The sequence below is a fragment of the Protopterus annectens genome, chromosome 9.part0 (assembly GCF_019279795.1).
Source record: "Protopterus annectens isolate FY-2018-M chromosome 9.part0, PAN1.0, whole genome shotgun sequence".
Lineage (NCBI taxonomy): Eukaryota > Metazoa > Chordata > Ceratodontiformes > Protopteridae > Protopterus > Protopterus annectens.
This window is the reverse complement of record NC_056743.1, coordinates 1,261,469,817-1,261,491,050: the sequence shown is the minus strand read 5'-3', so window position 1 is coordinate 1,261,491,050 and position 21,234 is coordinate 1,261,469,817. Positions and strand designations below refer to the sequence as shown.

The 21,234-nt window shown below is 42.3% G+C and overlaps 1 protein-coding gene across 2 annotated transcripts in view; it reads right to left on the bottom strand.

Moving 5' to 3' along the window:
* Positions 1-21,234, bottom strand: part of LOC122811983 (sarcoplasmic/endoplasmic reticulum calcium ATPase 2-like) — a 1,984,788-nt gene that overhangs the window by 228,647 nt on the left and 1,734,907 nt on the right. For both annotated transcript variants that reach the window (XM_044084186.1, XM_044084187.1), the window contains exon 18: positions 8,280-8,365. In XM_044084186.1, the coding sequence (XP_043940121.1) occupies positions 8,280-8,365 (86 nt within the window). The remainder of the gene's footprint in view (positions 1-8,279; positions 8,366-21,234) is intronic.

Below are 21,234 nucleotides of genomic sequence, written 5' to 3'. Positions count from 1 at the left end.
GGGCTTGTAGTTCCGAAACCCTGCGAGCTGAGGTGATAGCCAGAAGGAAGGCTGTTTTCCAGGACAAATATTGCAGTTCTGTTGAAGCAGCTGGCTCAAAAGGAGGCAAGGTCAGTTTTTCTAGAATGAAATTGTGGTCCCAAGCAGGTACTGGTTGTTTCCTTGGGGGTTTTATATTCTTAGCCCCTCTGAGGAACTGTCTTAAGAGGGGGTGAGAGAATAAAGGAGGATCAGTGTTGTATTTTGCAGAAATGGCTGAGGCATGGATTTTGATGGAGGAGAATGAAAGTCCACTGCTTAGCATCTCAGCTAGGTACTGTAATATTTGAGGTAAATTCAGTATTCCAGGATTCTGACCCTTTTTCTCATTCCAGGCACAAAACCGTTTCCATTTTGCGGAGTAGGCTTTTCTAGTAGAAGGCCTTCTGGCCTCCAAAATGACATCCTGCACCTCCTTGGAGAGTAGGGTCTGTTGTGAATTTAAGGAATCTTCCATGCGGCTAGATTGAGTGTTTTCAGCTGACTGTGAAGAGTTTTGAAGTTGTGCTGAGTCAGTAGAAGAGGCATTAGAGGCAGGATCCATGGTGGGGAATGTGTCAGGCTCCTCAGGAGTGGGTACCAGTGTTGTCTTGGCCAGTCTGGAGCAATGAGAATCATCTTTGGTCTGTCTGCTCTGGTTTTTAATAGAACTTTGGGCAGCAGAGGAAGAGGTGGAAAGGCATAAATCCAACTGAAAGAGAGTGCGTCCACTTTCCAGGCCTGTGGATGAAAGGTCCTTGAGCAGAATTTTGCCAATTGGTGATTTCTGTGGGAGGCAAAGAGATCTATGTCTGGCCTTCCCCATACTTGAATTATCTTTGTAACAACTTGAGGATGCAACTTCCATTCGTGTGGATCTGTCATATTTCTGCTTAGGTTGTCTGCCAGTGTGTTTTCCTTGCCTGGCAGGTACTGTGCTTGAAGTTCGATTTGTAATTCCAGAGCCATGTTCCAAAGAGACATGGCTAGCCTGCATAGGGGGTATGAATGGGTTCCTCCCTGTTTGTTTATGTACCACATTACTTTGGTGTTGTCTGTCCTTATCAATAGCTGGCCTGGATGCAGTAGGTCTTTGAAAGCTATAATAGCATTTATTACTGCTAGCATTTCCTTTTGATTGATGTGTAGGTGCTTTTCTTTTTGGGACCATTTGCCCTGAATGCACCGATCTGTCATGTGCGCCCCCCAGGCATAGTCCGAGGCGTCTGTTGTGATGACTTGATTTGCTTGAGGCTTGCAGATTGGGAGAACTGTGTTTCTTTGGCATGCTTGAGCCCACCACAGAAATTCCTTTTGAAGACATGGAATCAGTGGTATTATTGTTTCCAAACTGTGGCTGTGTTGAGACCATAGGTTTTTTAGGTACCATTGAAGTTTCCTCATATGCAGCTTTGCACATGGGATTAGCAGGATGTAAGATACCATGAATCCCAGAGCCTGCAGGATTTTCCTTGCAGTCAGCCTGGTGAAAGTTGCCAGTTTTCTGAAGTATTGAGTTAGTTGCCCTTGTTTCTCTGGCGTGAGGTAGGCCATCTGGGTATTTGTTTTCAAGCTGGCACCCAGGAAAATTATTGTTTGAGAGGGTATTAGCCTTGATTTCTTTTTGTTGACTGTGTATCCCACAGAATTCAACAACATTATTACAAACGCAAGATGTTTCAGAAGTATGTGCTTGCTGTCCACTTGGATCAGGCAGTCGTCCAAATATGGGTATATTTGTATCCCTTGAAGTCTGCAGTAGGCAATTACTGATGCCAGGCATTTCGTGAACACTCTGGGCGCAGTAGACAAGCCAAAGGGGAATACAGAGAATTGATAATGGGTTGAACCTGCAAGAAATCTGAGGTATCTTCTGCAATCTTGTCTGATTGGGACATGCTGGTATGCCTCCTTGACGTCCAATGTTACCAGCCAAGACTCCTTGCCCAGCACGGGAAGAAGCTGCTGTAATGTGAGCATCTTGAATTTTGGCACGAGTAAAAATGTGTTTAGGATGGATAGGTCCAAAATAGGTCTCCAGTCTTTGCCCTTCCTTGGTACCAGGAATAGTCTGGAATAAAAACCTTGACCCTGTTCTTGTGCAGGTACCTCTTGAATAGCTTTCATGTCCATGAGATCTGAAATTTGTTTTTGTGCCTCTGCCCTTTGATTGTGTGGCAGGTTTGGCATGCCTCTCATTTTTGGAAGGGTGTGAAAGTGGAATCTGTAGCCTCTGTCTATAATGTCCAGGATCCATTTGTCTTTTGTGACAATATGCCAATTTTTCGAAAATAATGCCAGTTTTCCACCTAAAGGTGCTGCCATTTGAGCCTTGCTTGGCATGCAAAGGGGAAAGTCATTGGTTCTGCTTTCTGAATGGCTGTGAACTATCCTCACCACCTCTTTGTGTAGGTGCTTGCCATTGTCTGCCTCTAAACGATCCTTGAGATTGCCCTCTACCCCTCTGGGGTCTGTCCGTGGCTGGAAAGGACCAATTTTTTGAAGGCCAATTTCTACTGAAACGTGGAGGTTGTACCTGTAGGAAATCTTTCACTGTTTGCATTGATTTTGCCTTTTCCTCCATTTTCTTTAATACCTCCTCAGCTTTAACACCAAACAATACATCTTTTTGAAGAGGTGCATCTAGTAATTTAGCTTTGGCATGATCTGGTAAGGTTTGCTCTTTGAGCCAAGCATGTCTACGTATGACTGATTCTGTAACAGCAGCTCTACATGAGGCCTCTAAAGCATCAAAACCACATTGCAAGGTACGTTTACCCACTTGCTCTGCACTATGTAACAAATCCTGCAACTCCTTCAAGTCTGGCTGTTCAGGTAGTGACATTTTGCTTTTCAACTGTGATAACAGAAACTGTTGGTACTTTAACATATGGAACTGACAGTTTAATGCCCTCATGGTTAAGGTGGCCGAGGTGTATACCTTTTCCCCCCACCTTTCTAAAGCTCTGGAATCTCTCTCTGAAGGTAATGGATTTTTAGCAGTGGAGGCCTTAATTCTCTTGGGACCCTGTGAAATAGTTTCTGGGTCAGCCGCATGGCTTTTGTATAGGAATTGGTGTGAGTCAGTAACTCGGTAATACCTGTCAGGCTTGACTGGAGCTGGAGGTAAAGAATCTGGGTTAAGGCAGGCCTCCGAATACACATCATCTAGTATGTCTAAGACAGGAGGTATAGCCAGAGGCCTGTGCTGAGGGAGCAAGAGGAAATCCCTAAGCCTTTTCTTGGAGTCTGAGTACTAAAACGGTAGTCGGAGTCTGACATTTTATAATCAAAGGCTTTACCAAAAAAGTGTTGGGCGAACTCCGCCTGACGCTTAATAGTGCGTTTATTGAAAGTAGTGCAAAAGCGACAGCCCGAGACGTCGTGGTCTGGGCCTAAACAAGGTATGCAGAGGGAATGGAAATCCTTATGCGGTATTTGCTTCCCACAAGAAATACAATTGTTAACTTTTTCTGACATCGGTCTGAGGCAAGAAAAGTTTCCCCAACGGGGTACTTAGCTTTAATGAAGACTTCGGTTTCCAATTTTTCGTAAATTCAGGAGCTGGCCGACCGGCACTTGCGAACTGCTTCTGCTTTGGGCACCGTGCGGCAAAAAAGACTGAAGAAAATGGCGTTGGCTGTGTCTTATATACTCCTGCCTCACTGACGTCAGGAAGGAAAGTGACAGCAGCCGACGCCGGACCTAGACTTTGGAATTCGGCTGACCGAGGACCCGCCTGACGGCAGAGAACCCATCTGTGATTATTTTATTTATTTATTTTATTTATCATTTGTTTACCGGGAAAGTCCGACTAGGTTCCACAGAGCCTGTTTTCAGCGGAGGCCCGGGGAGAAATGCTCCAGATGCATGTCTTTGGAGCATGTCTTTGGATTACTGCAGCTGTATGCACGATGAACATCCCCTGATAACAGTAATCAAATCCTCAGCCATTTTGAGCATCTGCTTTTTAGGCATGGGGCCTTGAGAGGGGACCTGTGGAGCTTGTCTTTTAGTATGCATGGCTGCTTTAGACTTAGTGAAAGTCTTGATGGAAAAAGAAGAAGGCGGCCTGAAGACACCTTGAGAGGTGGCAGGCCTGTCTAAACTCTGAGTTTCACCACCAAGAGTGGCTTCGGTATCTGTAGTCGGGGTGTGGGCCGAAGAGCCTGCGACCTCGGGCAAAGAAGACACCGCCAATGAAGTGTCATCGGTAGTCAGGGGCTGCGTAGGCGCCTCGCTGAGAACTGGACCACCTGTAGTCGGCTTTAATGTGGTGTCGGTAGAAGTCGCGGACCTCGTATGTCGGTCCTTATCTTTGCGTCTTTTACTCAAAACTGGAGTCGGGGTATCCAACGACATAATGTAATTAAACTTTTTGCCAAAATAGTGTTGGGCGAACTCCGCCCGAAGCTTAATAGTGCGTCTGTTGAATGTAGCACAAAAACGACAGGCCGAGACGTCGTGGTCTGGGCCTAAGCAAGGAATGCAGAGGGAATGAAAATCCTTATGCGGTATTTGCTTCCCACATGAAATGCAATTATTAACTTTGTCTGACATCGGTCTGAGGCAAGAAAAGTTTCAACGGGTACTTAGCTTTCAAGAAGACTTCGGTTGAAAAATATTCGTAATCTCAGGAGCTGGCCGACCGGCACTTGCGAACTGCTTCTGCTTCGGGCACCGCGCGGCAAGAAAGACTGAAGAAAATGGCGTTGGCTGGTTCTTTTATACCCCCTGTCGCACTGACGTCAGGGAAGAAGCGACGACATCCGACGCCAGACCTAGACTTTGGAATTCGGCCGACCGAGGACCCGCCTGACGGCAGGAAAACCCATCTGTTATGACTGCAGCTGTATGCACAATGAACATCGGAAAACTTTCCCAAACGAGGTACTTAGCTTTTAGAAGTCTTCGAGTGTAGTAGAGGAGTGACTGATGTGATGACGTCTGCGGCTATAAAGTTCTGAGGTCTGTGCGTACAGACATCACATTTAAAGTCCCTGGTTTATGGCCCTATGTGTGAAGTCCCACACACCTACAACAACCAGGATTAAGCTTTTGTACAGGAGCCAATCTTTGGGTCACCTGAGGCAGGAAATCCCACACTAAGAATAGTGCAACATAGGAATAGAAGGATATACAGCTTTATTAAATTATCACATATGACATAGGCAATCACACATTTATATAAATGAAAACAAACCATACTGACAATTTTAGTTTCAAACATTATACATCACAAACCATGTTGACATAATTTTAGTTTCAAACATTATAAATCACTTAAAATATATCCAGTCATTGTCAGTCAGATATGACATAGATCATTCAAATCCTGCCTTCTTTTAAACCTTGTTCCTCCACCGCATATATTGTTCCCACAGTTCCCATCTTTTTTTCCATATAATTTGCTCCTATCCCTTTCTAAAGATCCCAATTTGATTTGCTTTATCTCTGTTACTATATTCACTACTTCTGGTACGGTTGGTTTAGACCTTTATTTTCATTTTCTAGTAATTGCTTTTTTGGCAGTCACCATGATTAGACACAGCAAGGCATTAATATGTCTAGGCAATTCTGATTCTGTATCATGGCTCAAAAAATAATTTCCTTAGTTCCATCAATTTGCTCACCCAGTATCTGACAGTGTAGTCTGCAGGGAGTCTTTAATGCCTGTCAGCTCATTACATTCCCAGAAAATATTTCCCAATTTCCTCTTTCTTCTACATCACATCTCCAATATTGGCTATCTACCCGAGGACAAATTATTTGTGGAGTCTACTTGGGGTATAAGAATACACATGTAAACACTTCCAAGTAAAAATTCAAAATCTTCTACACTCTGCTGTATATTTGGGAGACTTACAGATATCCCCATTGTTTCTTTGTGACTTGCTTATCCAATCTGTCTTTCCAATCCTTTCTAACCTCCTCTGATTGATGCTTATAGTTATGCAATACTTTATATGGTCTACTAATTACTCTTTTTTAACAGTAGCTTATGTTCTAGATTCTACTAAAAACTCTCCAGTGCATTTTAGCCTTCTTGACTAAATTTGCACTGCCCAGAACTGACAACAGAACACAGGTTCCTGACACAACATAGAGGAACCTACTCTCTGTGCCACTGAGCATGCTCCATTTACTTCTATTTGATTTAGGCAGGTAAGTGCACTATTAATACTAGACAACCACAGTGGGAAGATGTGTGTTACAGCCTAATGGCTGCTCTATAATCCTAAGATCATCCCAAAATTTTCACAAGGCAGCAGGGCATGTCTTAAGCCTCAGGACATCTTGCCAAAACAAAGGATCCAGCACTCTATGCGTGGTTATTCCTCTCTATAAAAGGTAATGCTTGTATTCTAAAAATGTAACTTTAAAAAGTCTTACGCTTATGGCAAATGTTACCTGATTTTTTTATTAACAATTAATTACTTGTTAGCTGCAAATTGTTTTTACAGTTTCTGAATAAAAAATGCTCTCATCCCAAACTCCAAACTTCAGAACAGAAAGTAAAACTGGAACTTAGGGCATGATGTACAATTTCTTCTTTCAGAAGGTATGGTTAAATCACTCCAAGCAACATAAAAGCTTTCTGAATATCATTTAATTCATTAGAGAGGAAGAAGACCCCATATGGCTGCCACCTCCATCAGTCACATGAATAATTTTGTTTTGTAATGTCACTGAAGATGAACAGTTACAGGTGAAATGACCTTGACATGCTTTGGCAAAGCAGATGCCAGTGTAGGACCATGAAATAACCAAAATAAACGTAAAACTTGACAAAGGTATTACGTTTGCTAAATTCTTAAAAAGGCAGTCGCAGAGTCTGGTGTTCCCCTCTATAAACATGGTGTGTTGGATATATCTGAGGCCCGTCAAGAATAGGATAATACTTCCACAAGGAGAGACAATTAAATGACAAGTTAAGAGGTGTTGTGGTTATTCTAGTTGAAAGGCATTCACAGGCAGTCTCACGGCAAGGGAGACCACTTTTTTTGATGCAAGCTTTCTGCTGTTAGAGTGTTAGCTTCCATAGATGACCGTAAAATATTAAAGGCTGTATTCATGAACATGTGACACACACATGTAATTCTTGCCCATCAATGGTAAAGGAATTAAGGCATGATACCACAAAGCTAAACTAACTCAAGCTACAACCTCTCTTTGAAGATTTCAACTGGTTTGAAGTTCTTTAATTGTAAGATGCCGATGAACCCATATCTTCATATATTTTCTAATGCAGACATAAGGAAAAATGCAGATTTAAGAGGTGTCCCGTTATAACCTACTAAACTAGATGAAAAAAGCAAAATGCCATATTAAAGAACTTGAGCAAAAGATGAGATCAACAGAACAAATGTGGGGTAAAAGTAAGCATTTGGATAAATTTCATTCCTGACATTTAGAAGCGATGTAGAAAAAGTTACAGGTTCAATCTGAGACCACTGGCTGCCCAAGGATAGATGCCAGAAACTTAACAGGCTACAAAGGAAGGGGACTGATGCTTCCACAAACTGACCACCTTCTTGAGATAAAGAACCAGACAGCTGACCTACATACTTCAGTATCGGCTTCAGCATTATCAGGAGTTTTGTGCTGCCTGTGCCTTAATGGCACCAGCAAAGTACAGCTTCATAAAAGCAATATGCATACATGTCAAGGACAATAGTATTTTAATTCTGCACAGTTTGACTCAAAGTAATTCATAAGAAGCTCACTTCCCTTCAGATAAAAATCCTCTTTTACTAATTTCTTCGATGGTAGTCACCTATGTAGAGTCTAAGTGCTGCATTCAAAGGCATATAGACACCACTTAATGGCCAAGCTACAGTGAAGACACAATGATTTGCTGATCTGAAATGGCTCTCTGTTGCACTCCTTCAGTTTGACATGACTCTGAGGCTTCCTGATGCACGTCAGCTCAAATCTGTCTCCCTACTCATTCTTCCTCAAATATCTATATACTCCATTAGTGCTGCTCTTACAAGATTCATAGCTGTGGAGCTGCAAGAAGTGCCCTGCAGGTGCAGAGATCTATGGAGCAATTTGTATCATAAGTTAACTACTACTTTTTTTCAGTTTTGCTTTGATTTCTGTAACAACTTTACTTAACTGTAAGAGCTGACCCATACAAATTGCTCTGACAAAACTGCATATGTTACAGTCACAGTGTGGGCAGACAAACTTGTAAATTGTTAGAGACCAGTTAGCTAACCACATCACAAACCACATAATTATGAACATGGTCTTACCAGCTGGTAGAAATTAATTTTTGGTCCATCTTCAGAAGCCATGAACCACCAAGCGGCAGCACCAACTGTTGCTGCTCCTACGTAACCTACAGAAAAGAGAAATAAATCAGTACAAAATCCATTAAAATGGAACACAAAGTAATTCAGAATACAGGGATGAATCAAAAGACAGGGTAAGGGAATTTTCCCCACTTGTATCTATAACTTGAAAGGTACCTAGCTACCTATTTGTATACTCAATACTTTGGTGATTAAACAAGTGGTCCACTCCTGCTAAATATTTATCCTTGAACTCTGTCTTTGTTTGGTGTTCACAACCTAATGTTTATTAGTACTGTGACTGTGCATGCTTTTACACTTGTTAAATACACTGAAAAGGGAAGGCATAAATGCTAGACAGACTGTAACCTCTGCTCTCAGCTGTAAAATTTCATCCGTATAGCCTGCAGAAGAAAACAAAACCCTACCCTCGTGTCAGACAGCAAGGCACCAACTTCAATAAAGTGCTTAATTACCTAAGTACTTGAACAAAGACAACATATGGATGGAGCAAGCAATAAAGCAAGACATTATAATCTAAGTGATTAATGATCTAAACCAGTGATGGCGAACCTATGACATGTGTGATAAAGGTGACACACCAGCATTCACCAACACCAGAGGTACCAAGGAAACTGAATGAACAAAAATACAAGAAATATAAGACCATGCACTTCTCTATTAAAACTCAGCAACAGAAAAATCATTAACCAATGTTAATCAAATCAAATTTATTTATTTACTTATTTTTTATTTTACATTTGTTAACCGGGGGGTGTCTGACTGAGCCGAAAAGGCCCTTTTTCAGCAGAGGCCCGGGGAGAAAAGCTCCACAAAGAAAAATTACAGACACATTTAGTTATTTAGACATAATCAGTATACACACAAATTACAAGAGACATGTTTTTACAGTGGTATGCGGCACAAACAGTTACAGTGGAGAGAACAATCAAAAAAGATATTAATTTTAAAAATAAAGGTAAGTAATAGATTTGTGGTGTACAGCTGAACTTTGGAATGTAGGTAGAATACATAATTAGTACACAGGTACAGTACATACATTGTAGATTAGCCAGTGTTTGTGAGTAAGATTGAAAAACTATTATCAATTGCTCTAGATTTAGTATGCATATGTTATCCGCTTTCACTAGCCTGGGGAGCAATCATGGCACTGCCAACTTTGCTTGAGATGTTGCCTGATGAGGTCTTTAAAGGAGGCTTTGGATGATGTGTTTTGAATGCTAGTAGGGACAGAGTTCCATTTTTTAGCCACCGAACTACTATATAGTGCATCTCTAAAGCTATTGTAGCTGTTGGTGACTTCTAGTAGTAGTTTGCTTGATGATCTAAGAGGCCTTTTGGCTGAGTGATGTTGTACTAGGTTTTTGAGGGCAGGACACTTATTGGGGAAGTAATAGATAGAATGACAGAGGCAGAGCTGATTGTAGGTTAGGAGGTTGGGCAGTTCAAGCCAGTGGAGCTGTCTCCAAGCAGTACAGTGATGAGTTTTATATGAGCAATTTGCAGCAAAACGGGCAATTCTGTTATAGCAAGCTTCCATTTTGCTTAGTTCAGTTTTGTTGAGATTAGTCAGAATGGGAGATGCATAGAGTAGGGTGGATAGAAGTTGGGAGCGAGCAATGGCTGATCTTGTGTTGTTGGTAAGAAATGATTTGATACGGTAGAGTGACCACAGTTTGGCATGTACTTTTTTAATAGTTAAGTTCAGATGACTATCAAATTTTAGGTGGGAGTCTATGGTTATTCCCAATAGCTTAGCCTGTGCCACTGGAGCAATTGGAGTAGCATTTGTGGAGTAGATAGTGAATTGACTGTTAGTGTTTTTGTTAGAACTGGTTATAATTATAAGTTGAGTTTTCTTTGGATTGAGGATAAGTTGGGCTTTGGTAAGGTAGTTTTCAATGTCAGAGAATGCTAGTTGAGTTGTTTGCAGGAGGCTGGGAATGTTTTGTGCAGCACAAATTAAGGTAGTGTCATCTGCATACTGAATTATAGATGCATGCTGTGTGGAGGTCATTTGTGAAGACTGTGAATAGTAGTGGTCCTAAGATAGAACCCTGTGGGACTCCTATAGTTATGGGCAGCTGAGGAGAGAGAATTTTCCCATTTCACAGCTTGGTACCTGTCAGTTAAGTAGCTTTGGAACCAGGTAAGAGTGGAATTAGATAGATGATATTGGTTTAGTTTGTTTAGTAGGATTTGGTGTGAGACTGTGTCAAATGCTTTGGACATATCCAAAAAAAGAGTTGACACTTGCAGGCCTTCATTTTGAGACGGTTTACTGTGTCTGTGAAGCAGAGGAGAGCTGTAGTGGTACTATGGGCAGGTCTGAAACCATGCTGAGTAGGTGACAGGATGTTGCAGTCTAGGAGATAGTTTAGCATCTGGGTATGGATGCATTTTTCTAGGATTTTGGCCAGGGGGGAGAGTAAAGCAATGGGTCTGTAGTTATTAAGTTCAGTGGAGGTCCCGCCTTTATGTATGGGTGTAACATAGGATATTTTCCAGAGTTTGGGCACATAGTTTTCAACAATTGATCTGTTTATGAGAGTGGAGACTGGGATAGCAATAGCATCTGCTGTAAGTTTCAAGAAATAGCTGGGGAGTAGGTCGGCTGCTGTTGATGAGGTTTTTAGTTTGGAGAGCATGCTTTTGATTGAAGTGGTGGAAACTGTTTTGAGGGTAAAGCTAGTATTAGAGTTATTTGTGTTGGGGGGGATAGTGAGGAAGGAACTGTCCTGTGATACTATGGATAGAATTGAGTTCACAAAGTGGGAGTTGAATTGTGTTTCGATGGGAACTTTAGTGTCAGGGGTGGTTGGTTTGGGTTAGCCTTTTGGGTGGATTTTAGTAGCTGGTTTACATTTTGCCAAAATTTTGCGGGTTGTGTTGGTATTTAGTTTGTAATGTTGTGTAGTAGGATTTTTTGTCCAGCCTAATGCATTTTTTTGCACGGTTGCGCAGTTCTTGGTACTTAGTTAGGCTTTGTGTTTCTTTGTTTTTTTGATAGTAACGCCAGGCAGTGTCTCTGGACTTGAGGATTTGTTTTGTTTCTTTACTGAGCCAGTGGTTTGTAGAGGTTCTAACCTTGATTTTGCGCAATGGAGCGACAGTGTCTAGGTGTTGTAGAAATGTTTTGTTGAAATATGCTACAGCCTGGTCAAGTGGGAGGGTTTTAGGGGGGGTCCAGTCACAGCTACACAGTAAAGTGTTGAGGACCTCAGGAGAGATTTTTTTTGTGTTTCTAGTGGATATATAGTTAGTGGTCTTGCATATGCTTGTTCTACTACGTATAAAGTATATTATGTTGTGGTCACTTAAGGTGTCTGGGAGACTGCCTGTGTGAGGGTACAATGTGGGGTTGCTAGTTAGGACCCAGTCAAGGATGGATTCCCTTTTAGATTTTTTATCACACCTAGTTGAAATTTGGACTAGCTGCTGGTAGCCATAGAGATTTATTAGATTACTTGGTGGTTCTGATATACAGGTGAACCAATCTAGGTTGAAGTCCCCCAGAATAAGGGTTTCTTGTGAGTATGTGGAAGAGCACCAGGATAAGAAGTCTTCAAGGCTAGCAGGTGTATTACCAGGTGGAATATAGATCACAATTATGATGATGACCTTTTTAGGGTGAAGTTGAAGTTGTGAGATTAAGTATGTCCCAATTATTGTGGGAGGGGTAGGAGTTTGGTAATTGACGGACAGTTAAGTTGGACTTGTAGATTAAGGCAGTTCCACCCCCTTTACGAAGTGGTCTGTCTTGTCTAATGATATTGTAGCCGTAGGGAGAACTTCTGAGTTAGCTATGTTTTTATTTAGCCAGGTTTCTGTTAAAGCAACTATGTCTGGGGAGTAGTGTGCTATTGTGGCCTGGAGTTCAGGTATTTTATTTTTGATACTTCTAATATTAATATTTAGCATTAAAAGATGGTTGGTTTTGCTGCTGTTGTTGATTTGCCCAGGGATGAAGAAAGTGGGGGTGTTATGTTCTGACATTTGTGTTTGAGCAGTTTGTGTTGGACAGGATGGATTTGGGCCTGGGTTGGGGTGGATATCCCCACTTATTGTGAGCCTGGAGTTAAAATGGTTATACAGATGTTGGAGTTTGGTGAGGAGTGTGAGAAAGTATTGTGTTTTTTTGGAGTAGGAATGAGAGCATATGTGTTTAGTTCTGAATTGGTCCGTTATGTAGTTCTTGAATACGTGTGGGCAGATATTCTTATAATGTGTGGTGTCTGTGTATGAGAGTGCATAATGCAGTGTTGTGCTACTAAGTTTAGGGATATTGCTAGAGTGATAACTTGTGGTGTTGTAAAGAATTATGAGAAGACAGACTAGATTTAGTTGTGTGATAGTCATGGTTATAAAGTTTATGTTGTTTCTAGGTGGGGGTCTGAATAGGAATTATAGGGTTGCACTATATGTGGATGGGGAAGTAGTGTGGGTGATGCAAAAAATGCCTAGTGGGAATGAGTGTGATTGGGAGTATTTTGTGTGGAGCAAGTTGGTGTGGTTTAATGTGATATGACTTGAGGAGCTGTGATTGGTGGAGGTGATGTGAGGGTGAGCTGTGGGTGTGGCTATGATTACTATAAATGTAGAGGTAGTGGGGGCGGGAGGGAATAGGGGGCAGGGGAGCGGAGAGAGCCCGAGCGTTAGCGAGGGCGAACGGAGCAGGGCAGAGCCAGAGCCAATCAAGGCAAGAGAAAAAAGTAAATATTACTTTACAAATCTGAACACTTTTAAAACAAATTCCTGAGGTCTAATGGCTTACCGGCTAGCAGAATGTAATTGCTGAAAGCACTTGTGTCCTGGTGGGAGACTAGAAATTTAAAGATGGCTCCATGCTCAGCAGGATTCTAATATAGACTTTGTATTGGGGGAGGGAGACAGCACAAGGGGTGTAAACCAGGTGGAATGCAAAGAAACCAGAGAGGCAATCAGTGGAAATCAGTGAAGGCCTCAGAGAGGGTAAGTAATAATTCAAACTACCTGTAAAGTGAAGGAGAGAAGAGACAGCAAAGTTTATTAAGGTTGGGAGTGTGTCTTTACATTGACTTGCTGATTAGTAACAAGTTTGTGCACAGATTAGAATAGGGAGATACATTAGCAATGACAGAGATGCAAATAAGCAGGTGATCCTCCAAGTGATACAAACTAAGGCAGAAAGAACTGAGAGGGCTGCTTGATGGTTAATTTAATTTAGTCACAGGGATGTGAATTAAATCTATACTGTCTATTGGACAGTTAGGATTACTGTACTATCGGGGACACAAGGCTACAACAGTCAGTTTTATTAGCAAGCTGAGAACTACTAAGAAATACTGCTAATGTAATAGCTTCACTCTCATAAAACATACAAGTAGAATGCCTGGGTGGACTGACCCTGCTCTTGAGGCTCAAAATGTACATCCTTGTTTAGTTTGCAATACTGATTCCTTCTTACACTGTATAGATGGAGTGGTAGCCGCAGACTGCAGATTTGCTTGAGTGTGCTCCTGCTCTTGAGGCTCAAAATGTATATCCTTGTTTAGTTTGCAATACTGATTCCTTCTTACACTGTATAGATGGAGTGGTAGCCGCAGACTGCAGATTTGCTTGAGTGTGCTCCTGCTCTTGAGGCTCAAAATGTATATCCTTGTTTAGTTTGCAATACTGATTCCTTCTTACACTGTATAGATGGAGTGGTAGCTGCAGACTGCAGATTTGCTTGAGTGTGCTCCTGCTCTTGAGGCTCAAAATGTATATCCTTGTTTAGTTTGCAATACTGATTCCTTCTTACACTGTATAGATGGAGTGGTAGCCGCAGACTGCAGATTTGCTTGAGTGTGCTCGGCTAGCAGAATGCAATTGCTGAAAGCACTTGTGTCCTGGTGGGAGACTAGAAATTTAAAGATTGCAGTGTATTCTACATTTTTTCAGTTCAATTCAAAACTACTAATAAAACTAAGGTAATTTTTGGTGCACTATTTTAAGTCCAATTATCAGTGTGCTTATTGTTTTCTCTACTGTCACTGATTTTTCTTTTACTTTTATAATCCATAGCAGCAACCATGACTGGACTGTATTTTTTTTAAATAAATGAATATGCATAGAATTGTTTCTCTTTTGTTTGGGGGGGGGGGGCAAGCCAGCAAAGTCAATTTTCAAATTTTTGACATGCTAAGTCCAAAAGGTTCCCCATCACTGATCTAAATAATAATAAAATAATATTAATCAAAAAAAAAAAAAGAAAAAACCCAAGACACTACGATCAATAAACAAAAGTTATGTACTCACCATAACGATGCATCTGCATTGTCCACTTTCATTCTTCTTTAACTGATGGGTCTCAAATTAGACCTTGGATTCGGCTGGGCCATTTCTTCCAGATTCAAGGATCCAACTCTCAAGTTCCTTCCTTTACCCATAGTACCGTACTAACCTATCTCAAATTGATTTTGCTGCCCCTAATAATACTTGGCTGATACTATAAGTAATCTATAAATCAAAGATAATACAGATAAAATTGGAGCTCAAACAAGGAACAACAGTTCCCAAAGCAGTATCCCTCAGCTCGCTCCAGGAATAAAAGGAAGGGGAGTTAGGATATGAGGGTGGGAAGTTGAAGAATGAAAATGGACAACACTGATGCATTGTTATGGTGAATACGCAACTTTTGCATATGATGTTGTCATCTTTACTCATTACTCAGCTGAAGGAACAGAGTCTCCAGCTAGACGAACCTTGGGTGGTCCTCATGAAAAGGCAGCTTTGTTCCTACAAACCAAATCCGGCTTGTAATAAGCAATAAAGGTATGAGCACTGGACCAATCAGCAGTGGCAACAAATGTCATTTATTGAAGTTCTTGACCAAAAGGCTGAAGAAGTGATCCCAGACCTCATGGAATGTGCTCTTGGAGGCTTAGGCAAAGACAACCCTCTCTGACTAGAGACAAAGGATATGCAATCAGTTAACCGTCTGGGTAAAGTCACTTTGGAAACTGTCATGCCCAACCTGTTTAGTGAAAATGATAGAAATAATTGCTCAGTTTCCCTGAAATCTTTGGTCTGATGGAGATATTAAATTTGCCTGTGCACATCCAAAAGATGGAGCATGTAGTCTCCCTTATTAGAGAAATTCAGAAAGAAAATTGGGAGGTTAATAAATTGATTAATGTTAGAATCATAAGCCCTCTTAAGCAAAAGAGGATGAAGGGGTACGCAAGAAAAGTCTATCCTTATAGGAAAAAAAAAACAAAAAAACAGGGAGATTTTGAGGAAAGAACCTTGAGCACAGACACTCCTCTAGCTGACATAATAGCAACTACAAAAATAGTTTTCTAGAACAAAAATTAGGTCTGTCTTGATTGAAGTTTCAAAGGGGCCCTGGATCAGACTTTAAGGTAAGACAGTTAACTCCCATGGAGAAATTGGGTCCTTGACTGTTGGAGGCCTAAGTAAGAAGGTGCCTTTCAGAAAGACCTTGCACAACCTAGAATGATTTTTGATTGATTTAAAAATTCAAGGACAGCTGGCATAAGGGCAATAAATCTCTCTTAAGGACCCAAATTGAAAATCTTTTCCTTTACCTTCATACATTTTCCCAGTAGAAGCCTTTTGAGAAGACAACTGAATATGCTGGACTGGGGAGGAAAGTCTGGGTTATCTAGATTTCAGTGGAACTGGAGAAACCATGCAGTCAGCTTGAGGCCTGTTATGTCCAGATGAGTTATCCCCATTGGATAAGACAGGAGGTCTGGACTAAGGTAGATTATCCAGGGCGGATACAGAAGATGAAGCCACAGGAAGGAAACCCAAAATTGACAAGGCCAAAGGGGTGCAATGAGGATAACTCTGCTCAACTGCTATGCTTTCTGTAAGAATTTGGTGATTAGAGGTAAAGTACAGTTGTGTACACTTACCATAAATGTAGATGTTCGAGTGTATTCACTGTTGCAGTCATTACATTTGGGTTATCTGCTTGCAGGTAGCCCTCAGCCCGCCTGATTATCGAAGTATTAGGTCCTGCGTCGGTTGCTGTCTCTTCTTCCATGACGTCAGGTAGTCAGGGGTATAAAGCATGCAGCCGACGCCATTACATCAGTTTTACTTGCCCCAGATGTCAAGTGCCCCCATAATGGGATGCAATTATATACAAGGATACACCTCCAATTATAAGCAAATACACCAGAAAGCTTAAATACAGTAAACAAGAAGAGAAGTATAGCAAATAGAAGTCAGGGGGCTGGAAGGAGGGTAACCAGGACTGCAACAGTGAATACACTCAAACATCTACATTTATGGTAAGTGTACACAACTGTACTATGTTCTTCGTGTTTCACTGTTGCAGTCATTATATTTGAGTAGATTCCCAGAGCTAAGGAAGGGAGGAGGCAATTAGAGAGCATTAGGACCAGCTATTAGGCCCTGCAAGACTACAGTGGCAAACCCAGCTCTGGATTTAGAGAAAATAGGTGGTAATGCTTGGTGAAGGTATGAACAGAACTCCAGGTAGCAGCTTCTAGGATGTCCCTGGTAAGAACACCTCTGAGAAAGGCTGTTGAAGTAGATGCAGCCCTGGTGGAATGTGATCTTATCCCCTGTGGAGCAGGTTTTCCATGGTGCTTATAGCAGAAATGAATGCAATGGCCTATCCATTTAGAAATGGTTTGCTTTGAAATGGCCTTCCCCTCTGCCCCTGCAGCAAAGGCAACTAGCAGCTGTTCAGTTTTTCTGAGAGGCTTAGTTCTGTCTAAATAAAATCTTAGTTGTCTGTGCACATCCAAAGAGTGCAGAATTCGTTCTCCTTTGTTCTGTGGATTAGAAAAGAAGGTTGTCAAATGACTGGACTGATTAAGGGCCACACTGGATACCACCTTGGGCATAAAGGAAGGACTGGCCCTGAGGGACACCCTGCTGCATGGAAGATGATAAAGGGCTCCACTGCCATGAGGGCTTGTAATTCAGACACTCTTCTTGCTGAAGTGATGGCTAGAAGGAAGGTTGTTTTCCAAGAAAGGAATTTCAACTCTGCAGTTGCAGCTGGCTCAAAGGGAGGTAGAGTGAGCTTTTCCAATACAAAGTTAATGTCCCAGGATGGAGTAGGGGCTCTCCTGGGTGGTCTTAAATTTTTGGCCCCTCTGAGGAATTGCTTCAGCAGTGGGTGAGAGAAGAGGGGTGGCTCCGTATTATAATGTGCTGAAATGGCTGAGGCATGAATTTTAATAGAAGAGAAGGAAAGGCCCTTGTGAAGCATCTCTGTTAAGTATTGAAGAATATGCAGTAAACTGGGCACTGTTGTGCCCATCCCGAGTTTGGCTCCAGGAACAGAATCTTTTCCACTTTTCAGCATAGGATTTTCTAATACTAGTCTCCTTGCTTCCAGAATGACATCCAGCACTTGCTTACTGAGGGATGGTAATGGAGAGCTCAGGTAATTAGCCAGGCTGCAAGGTTCAGGGTTTGAAGCTGGGGGTGCAGAGTCTGGCCCTCCTGCTGGGACAGCAGGAAAGGGGTCTGAGGCAGGTGCCATGGTTCCTGCAGTGACACACTGCGCAAGAGGGGGTACACCAGTGTTGGTGTGGCCAGTCTGGTGCAATGAGTATTGTCCTTGGTTTGTCCTGTTTGATCTTTAGTAGAACTTTGGAGAGGAGAGGCAGACGGTGAAAGGCATAAACTGACAGGTCTTCCCAGGTGAAGGACAGGGCATCCACTTTCCAAGCTTGTCTGTGGGGAGTCCTTGTGCAGAAATTGTCCAATTGATAGTTCTGAGGGGGAGGCAAACAGGTCTATCTCTGGACTCCCCCATTTGTTTCTCAACATGTTGAATATCTTTGGTTCCAGTTTCCACTCGTGTGGGTCCATGAAATTTCTGCTTAGGTCGTCTGCCAGTGAGTTTAGCTTGCCTGCCAGGAATTGAGCCAGTAGGTGCACTTGTAGCTCAAGGCTGTGTTCCACAGAGCCATGGCTAGTCTGCAGAGGGGGTATGAGTGGGTTCCCCCTTGCTTGTTTACGTACCACATAACAGTGGTGTTGTCTGTTTTTACCAATAATTGCCCTGGAAGGATGTGGTTCTTGAAGGCTGTCAGAGCATTCTGTACAGCTAACATTTCTTTTTGATTTGATATGCAGGTGCATTTGACTCAAGTTCCATTTGCCCTGGATGCACTGCTCTGTCAAGTGAGCCCCCCCATGCATAGTCTGATGCATCTGTTGTTGGGGTTTGAGCGGCAGGGGGTAGAGTGAATGGCAGTCCCTTGTTGAGGTAGCAGGCCTCTGCCCACCAAAGGAATTCTGTCTTTATACAAGGGATGATAGGAATCACTGATTCCAGGTCCTGAGAATGTTGACACCATATGCTTTTTAGATACCATTGTAGTTTCCTCATATGCAGTCTTGCATATGGAATTAGTAGGATGCAAGAGGCCATGAACCCCACAGCTTACAGTATTTTCCTTGCAGTTAACTGGGTCTTTGTGACCAGTAATTTGAAGTAGGCTGTCAGATAAACTTGTTTCTCTGGCGTGAGGTATGCCATCTGGGAAGTTGTGTTCAAGCTTGCTCCCAGGAATACAATTTGTTGGCAGGGTACTAGATGAGATTTATTTTCGTTTATGGTGTACCCCAGTGAGGTTAGCAGTTTCTTTACAAATGCCAGATGATTTACTAGTATGTCCTGGCTTTCAGTCTGATTTAGACAATCGTCCAGGTATGGGTATATCTGAATATTTCTTTGCCTGCAAAATGCAGTGACTGGAGCTAGGCATTTTGTGAATACCCTGGGCGCAATAGATAAGCCAAAGGGCAGTGCAGAGAACTGATGGTGCATGTAGTCTGCTCTGAAGCTAAGTATTTTCTGCAAGAATCCCTTATTGGGATGTGCAGGTAAGCTTCCTTTAAATCCAATGTTGCCAACCAGGCATTTTTGCCCAGCACTGGAAGCAGCTGATTAAGAGTTAGCATTCCGAATTTTGGAATTACCAAAAAGATGTTTAGGATAGATAGGTCCAGGATAGGACGCCAGGAGTTGTCTTTTCTGGGTACCAGGAAAAGTCTGGAGTAAAAACCTTGTCCCCATTCTTCTGTTGAGACAGGGTGAATAGCCCTGATACTTAGAAGAGAGAGTACCTGCTGTTGAGCCTCTGCCCACTGATTTGGGGGTAGATCTGGCCAACCTTTTGGGGTTGGTAAGGTGTGGAAGTGGAATCTGTATCCTTGGGAAACTATATTTAAAACACATTTGTCTTGGGTAATGAGTTCCCAGTTTTTTGCATGCAGGGCGATCTTCCCTCTAAAGGCGAGGTCAGTTAAGCAGGGCTTGGAAGGTTTAAGGTTAAGTCATTGTGACAGTTTACCATAGGGGGGGTGTCTTACTACTTCCAGCTTTGGAAGTGGGAGCCCCCCACTGCTTAGGCCTGAGCACCTTGAGACTGTGGCCTAGGTGGTCTGCTGTTCCCCGATTTGTACTGAGAAGGCCTGGAAGAGACAGGAAAGGACCAATTCTTAGAAGGCCAATGCCTACTACATCTGGGAGGCTGTACTTGCAGGAAATCTTTAACAGTTTGCATAGATTTAGCTTTTTCCTCCATTTTTTTAAGAGCTTCTTCTGCTCTGTTGCCAAACAGGTGGTTTTGGTTTAAAGGAGCATCCAGTAATTTGGCTTTAACATGATCTGACAGAGTTTGCTCCTTAAGCCAAGCATGCCTTCTAAGAACAGACCCAGTAACAGCAACCCTACAAGATGCCTCTAAGGAATCAAAACCACATTGCAAAGTATGTTTACCAACTTGTTCAGCAGAATGCATTAAATCCTGTAATTCTTTATTTTCAGCACAGTCAGGAATCAACACCAATTTCTGTTTAAGTAATCCAATAATATGCTGCTGGTACTTTACCATATGAAACTGGCAGTTTAAGGCCCTAATGGCCAAAGTAGCAGAAGTGTATACCTTCTTACCCCATCTGTCCGGGGCCCTGGAATCTCTATCAGAGGGGGTAGGATTTTTGGCAGCAGTAGCCTTAATGCCTTTGGGTCCCTGTGAAATGGTCTCTGGGTCTACAGTAGGATTGTTAAAGAGGAATTTGTGAGAATCAAGTACTCTAATACCTGTCAGGTTTTCTGTGAGCCAGAGGTAAGGTGTCTGGGGCCAGGCTAGATTCCAAGAAGGTATAATCTACAATGTCCAGTACAGGGATGATAGCTAAAGGCCTGTATTGATTCCCAGTGGAAATGCTCCCTAAGAGAGTGTGCAAAGTTTCACCAAAAGAGAAATGTTCTGGAGGGGAAGCAGAGGGAATGGAGTCATCTGCATCAGAATCCTCATAGGTAGATAAGGGCAAGAAACAGAAATTTCGGAATCCTGATCAGAAGAATCAGAAGGAAAATCAGTTCTAGGTTTCTTAGAGGGAGAAGGGTGGCTTCCCCTAATTAGAGAAATAAGGTCTTCAGCCATTCTTATAATTTGTTTTTTAGGCATAAGGGCCTGACCATGCTGTTTGGATGTTGGTTTTCTAGGCTGGGATCGAGTTTTTGGCCTTGAAGAAAAAGATGGCGTTGGTTTGACATGCAAGTCAGTAGGCCTGAATACACCCTCAGAAGCTGGTGCCTGCACAGCGGCTCCGGACCCATCCAAGGTAGAGATATATGCAGGTTCCATAGTCGAAGAAGCATCTCGCGGCATACAGGACTCTGAATGGGTCTCAGTAGAGGCCTGCGAATCTGAAGTAGTGGGTATCAAAGGCTGCAAAAGCACCTCACTGAGTACCGTCGAACTGTCGACTAGCTTAACAGAAGTGTTGTCGGCAGCTTTGGACCTATGCATTCTGTCACTTTCTTTATCTTTACGTTTTTTCGGAATGTCAGTAGTTGGATGTCTTACTGAAGCCATTTCTGGATAATTGAACCGAGTACCAA